The following is a 6,000-nucleotide window of genomic DNA, read 5'->3' on the forward strand; positions in this document are numbered from 1 at the left end:
GCAGCTACTCCCAGTGTGATTAGTGTAGTTAGTTTGGTAGTCCACGACCGTAGGTTGTTATCTGGTAAAGGGGCAGTTACCCCTTTTTGTTGGTGTTAATAAATGTGTTGCTTCTGTAATGTAGTAACTCGGCGGGAGACGACTTCACGGGTAACACACTCTTTATTTTACCAAACTCGTTCACAGGTGACTAACACCCACTTAGTATCTCGGGTGACAAACACCCACTTAGCTACCCTGGCGACTAACGCCCACTGAGCTACTCGGGTGACCAACACCCACTTAGCTACCCTGGCGACTAACGCCCACTGAGCTACTCGGGTGACCAACACCCACTTAGCTACTCGGCGACTAACGCCCACTGAGCTACTCGGGTGACCAACACCCACTTAGCTACTCTGGCGACTAACGCTCACTGAGCTACTCGGGTGACCAACACCCACTTAGCTACTCGGCGACTAACGCCCACTGAGCTACTCTGGACACTCCCTGCCCGGGGTGTCCGTCTTGACTGCGGGTCCCCAGCCCGACCCACGTGGGCGTCGGACCCCGGGTCCCACAGTCTCGCCTCCGAGCCACACAGGGCCCCGGTCCCTACAAGGACGGCGGGACTAGGGGTCTCGGGGCACTAGGTCTTCAACTCCGTCTTCGATCTTCAACTGGATAACTCTTCCCGAGTGCTCTCGCGCGTCCCCCTTTATACCCCACCTGCGGACGTCGCTGCGAGCACCCATCCTATTCGACCAATCACTGGGCGCTGGCTACGATCCTGTTTTCCCACATCTCAGCGTGCCTCACCACCCACGCCGCGCCGCCCCGTCATCTGTCACTCCCGGCGCGCGCGTCCACACCACGCCCACAACGCGTGCCCAACCCCGCACCCCGCGCCGCCCCGTGATCCATCACTGTCACAGTCGGCGCACGTCAACACCACCACTACACTTCCAAAGAGTACGTCTGTAACTCAGTTGAATCCACTACATATGCAGCAGGTCGCGGGCTCGATCCTGACCCTGACACCTGTATACTTGGAGTTTCCATGTCTCTCTCTCTGTGGCCACGTGGATTTTTCTCCATGTCTTCCGGTTTTTCCCTGCACAGCAACATCACGCATTTAGAGTATTTGGCGATCACCACCCCGCGTTCACTCTCATCGTGTGTTCCCCCACCGCTACCCAGGACCCAGCTGGCACACGTAGTGGCTCCACACATAAATCGCAGACACCACACCATATTCTCTTGCGAGAAAATCCTAGCCTACTGCTGTCTATGATCCCACTCACTCAAGTGTCCTACCAAGTACCTCGTAGCTGTTCTCGCGGCGTCACACCGACACTGTGAGAGGCGGATGGAAGAGGAGAGAAAGCCTTGGCTAATACCTCCTTGTAGTGGTACTCACTATCGTCACACGGATGCTGCGAGCGGCTAAAGCAGATGTTGAAGATTCATTTCTTGAACGGCCCCCGGGCTCCCCTATGTATCCCCCCAGCGGGTCCCATGTATGACGTGATGCCATCAGGCATGGGGGGTTCGGGGTTTCAGAGCATCCGAGAGTCGGGCACCTCTCTGGCAGGGGCCGCCCTCCAGGGTTCAATCAGTGGACGTTAACCACAATCTCTAGACCAATCTCCCCGCCTTAGATTGGCACCGTTCAGGGGGAGATCTGCGCACCATGGTCCAGGCTCCACGCCAGTAGGTGTTTAGTCTCCCCACCTGTCCAGCCCCTGCATGTGGGGTATGCAGCCACACCTTTATAGGCCGCCAAATAAAAGGAGGGCTCCATACGGGGACGGGTACCCTGCTCTTGCCGCTGGTGGGCGGCCTCCCCCTGCTGGTAGGCCCGGCCACGGGCCACGTGCCACATGCAGGGTCTCCATCAGTTGCTCCACGGGCTGGCTCCCCTCCGGCTGTGGCAGGGGAACACCAAACAAAAGGTTCCAGGGTCCCTGCAAGGCGGCCTTCTCCTACCGCAGGGCTGCCTCAACTGCCAACAGGTCTGGGTCCAGCTGCTGTGCCTGTCACAGCTGTTCGTTGTCCAGGCTGCGAAACACACAGCCGACATCCACTTGGATCCGGTCAGGTTGGTCAGAGCATCTTGTCAGGCCCATGGGTGCGAGATCCATGCCCGCTGGGCGGCCCCCGGCTCCCTCAGCAGGGACCTTTGTGACACACACTGTACTCTCACTCAACTCAAAGGGGGGTTCGTGGGGACGTTGCCACCGGCAACAGCACCTCCACGACGGGGCCAATGGTGGCGGGCGACTCCAGGGTGGCGACCATGGGCCCGAAGAGGGGGAATTCCCGCTCCTGGCCCAATAATAGAATCCTCTCACCGCTGCCCTCCATGGTGGCGCATTGCTGGTGGGGATGCATGTTGAGCCCCATCCTTTCCAGATGGTCGGTACCTGCAATGCACTCGTGGAATAACATGCTCTGTAAGGTGGAGCCTGAGCATCTAACCTGGTCTCGCGAGTAGTCCCTTGGCTAAATGCACTGTAATGAAAATATTTTAAAATAAATTAATCGTGACCGCGAATCGTGATAATCGAATCGCGGGGGTGGAATCTGATTGGATAGTGAACGATGAGGGTGGACACAGTTCCTTGTTCATCTCTGTTGTGTATTCTCATCTGTTGTATATATGTCTTTTCCAAAAATGTATAATGTGACATCACCTATTTTTTACGTAATTTTTTTTTTACATATCTGGATTTAGCACGTTCTAAAAAAACAACAGTAGGTGGCCTGTGAAAGTCCTCCCTTGAGACAACAAAGGCCAAACGATCACCACCTACTGCTTCAGCTGTGACCATCACACAAAATAAGCACTCGGCATCTGGGAGGCTAATTATGTACAAGCATGGGATTGGAAAATTTTGTACATTTTTTATTTCTAGATTTGAAGTTTTCGTGACTGCAAGGATACATACTCTTTGTTTTTATCAGTAAAGTCACGTAGGTAAAGAAACATGAAAACAACTAAATTAAATCACGACGTTTTTGGCGCAACACAAGCGTCCATCTTCAGGTGGGGACAACGCAGTGAAAGCACAGTGAAAGCACAAACTAATTGTGTGTTGTCAGTGACGAGTTAAAAGTTAATCACACCCATTGGCTATTCTCTGGTGTCAATTATAGCTGGTGGGATCGTTTTTAGAAGTATGGGTGTGTGGAAGCCCAATGATACTAATTTAGCAGCTATAAAAGGGGCAACAAAGAAGGGGTAGGGGGACGCGATGGGAGAAAGAGGAAGGAAGCCAAGCGCAGCAGGAACCAGCAACCAGCCACCAGCAAGAGAACCAGGCCGACAGGTGTCACCCTGTCATTACATCACCCCCCTCCGTGGTTAAAAGATAGCCATCCCAGCTAATAATAATAACCAAAACACACGTGAAGCAGAAAAAGTTCTCGCCATAACAGGAACAACATAACAAAATTAGTTTCTAAATACGGCTGAACAATCAGCAATACAAAAGGATTCAAAAGCAACGTAAGGAGGTAAGAGAACAACCATAAGAACAGAGAGGGGAAAGAAGAGAAAAAAAGTGTCCCTCTATAAAACACTCTAGCGCAACCCCCTCCAATCCACAAATACACCCGCAATCAACAGAGTCGATTTAAAGCTTTCGTGACTGCAGGGATTCATCTTCTTGGTTCTTTCGGTAAAGTCACGTAGAAGGGAGACAGCGCTGTCTCCCCGACAGACCTGGTCTTCACCTGAGGATGGCTGCTTGCGTTGTGGCCGAAACGTCGTGAGAATTATTTTATTATGTTTTATTTTTATTATTGTCTTAGTTCCCTTCTACGTGACTTTACCGAAAGAACCAAGCAATCAACAGTGTTATCGAAATTTGAAACATTTGGACCGAGTCCTCGATGCCTGTCCGTGACAGAAAATGTGGGCTCTGCCTGAAAACCGAAAGAAGGTGGTTTTACTCCTGGCTTTGCAGGTGTCGCGGCTTCTATCTCGGTCAGCGATTCCGTGCATTTGGCGAGATCACTGGCCCCATGGGTTAGGGGTTTGGAAGCTGTGGGTGGCACGATACAGTCCTCCTGACGCACGCTCTCCATTGGCGTCTATCCCGGCTTGTCGGACACAACAGACACCGGCCGTACACAATTTCTGTCAGTCTGTGGAGGAATATAAGGCTTCAACCACGACGGATGAACAAACCATTGGCGACGGCCAACTCGCATGCGCACGCACAGCGGCCGTTTGACTTCCACCACTTCCACAGGACCCTGCCATGGCCGATTCAGTTTAGGGGACGTTCCCAATGGCACTTGCGGGCAATGCAACCATGCCCATCCCCCACAGCCCAATGCAACTCATGTTCCTTTTGCCCCGAATTTAGTTTGTTGGCCGCCTGTGCTTTGATGGTGTTTCATTTTTCTGCTTCTGAAACTGCCGAGACACGTTCCTAAGTAATTTCTAAGGGTGCAAGCAATTTAAATTTTCCACACAGTGACGTTGTTCAGCCATAGACAAGAAGCAGCCATCGTATGCAACCACTCTTTAAATACCATTCTTAACCTGGGAAAGGACAGCACCTATATCTGTATCGCTAGCGTCTGTGTCAAGAATAAAGGACAGGGATACATCTGGATAATCAAGTGGGGGCGTGTCAGCCAAGCGATCACGAAGAGCTATAAATTCAGCCTCTTCCTCCGACCCCCACTTAAAACATCTGGTTCTTAGCCGTGAAGGCATGTAGCAGTTTAGCCACTGTAGCAAATTGTGGCACAGTATCTATTCATCTTAAGGGCTTGGTGTACGTGCTCCACTTCACTGGCTAGGTGGCGCTGGTCGGAGGTACAGCGGGCCCTATGGTCGTGTTTTGATGAGAGAGTTCTTCTGGGCCAGATGGTGGTGGGAATCAGGCTTTAGGTAGGAATCCGTGTGGGTGGCTTTCCTGTCGACGGAATGTCCCAATAAACCATCAGGCCTCCTCTCGATCAAAACATCCAGGAATGGTAGCTTGCCATCATTTTCCACTTCCATGGTGAATTTGATGGATGCGTGTGTAGTGGGTTCGAATTAGGTGCACACACACGCAGCTTGGAGGCAACACTATTTATTAAACGGTAAGTAATATAACACTGTACATGAGATGGTGACCACCTTCCTCAACTCACTAACACTCTGGAACACGACACAGACTGGACCAGGCAGGCAACGGCCTGCCTGGCCCAGGACGATGACTCGGGACTTGACGACCAATGATGTCTTCACTTTGGAGTACAGTACAACAGCCTCGCTCTGCGTTCACACCACGCTTATATCTGCTTTGGCGTGGCCGGTTCCGCCAAGGCGTGGCCGGTTCCGCCCAGGCGTGGCTGGCTCTGTCCAGGCCACACCTCCCTTCCCAGGCCACGCCTCCATTCCCCCACCTCTGGGAAGGTCCGGATCCCTCCACCACGTGACCCCCCAGGCACCCCCTTGGGGCCCCCAGCCCTCGTACGGGCCGACACAGTAGTGACCGTTCTATGTCACTACACGTGTATGGTTTTGATGTGGTTGAAAAATTGGTTCAGTGCTGGCTGGCCATGTGGCCAGATGACGAAAGTGGCATCTACGTATCTCTTCCATAGTGAAGGACGTAGCGTGGATTTCAGGATGGCATCTGTTTCAAATTTCTCCATGAAAACATTCGCTTCCACTGGTGATAAGGGAGAACCCATAGGGGTACCTTCATTTTGTTTGTAGAATATACCTTTCCAAATGATGTAAGTGTTGGATTGGCAGTGCCTCACCAAGTTGGTACATCAGGATTGCTATGGTGTCAGTTACAGGTACCTTTGTGAACAGAGAGACAACATCGAAGCTGACAAACTAATAATCTGGAGACATGGAAATGTCCTTGATTAGAGAAACCAAGTGAGCTGAGTTAAGTACTGCTGAGTTGGTCTTGCCCGTGAATAGAAGCAGGGTCTCAGACAGAAATCGGGCCAGTTTGTAGGTAGGTGAGTTGATTTAGTGAGTTGATTTTGGAAAAGACG

General features: G+C 51.9%; 1 protein-coding gene across 1 annotated transcript in view; it reads left to right on the forward strand.

The window, feature by feature from the left end:
• The window catches only part of LOC144733182 (chitin synthase chs-2-like), a 31,583-nt gene extending 29,264 nt beyond the window's left edge, over positions 1-2,319 (forward strand). The window contains exons 16-17 of the mRNA XM_078614975.1: positions 1,917-2,075; positions 2,230-2,319. Coding sequence (XP_078471101.1) covers positions 1,917-2,075; positions 2,230-2,319 — 249 coding nt within the window. The remainder of the gene's footprint in view (positions 1-1,916; positions 2,076-2,229) is intronic.
• Positions 2,320-6,000: the final 3,681 nt, after the last annotated feature.

Source organism: Lampetra planeri, chromosome 45 (assembly GCF_965212315.1).
Source record: "Lampetra planeri chromosome 45, kcLamPlan1.2.h2, whole genome shotgun sequence".
In the NCBI taxonomy this organism is placed as follows: domain Eukaryota; kingdom Metazoa; phylum Chordata; class Hyperoartia; order Petromyzontiformes; family Petromyzontidae; genus Lampetra; species Lampetra planeri.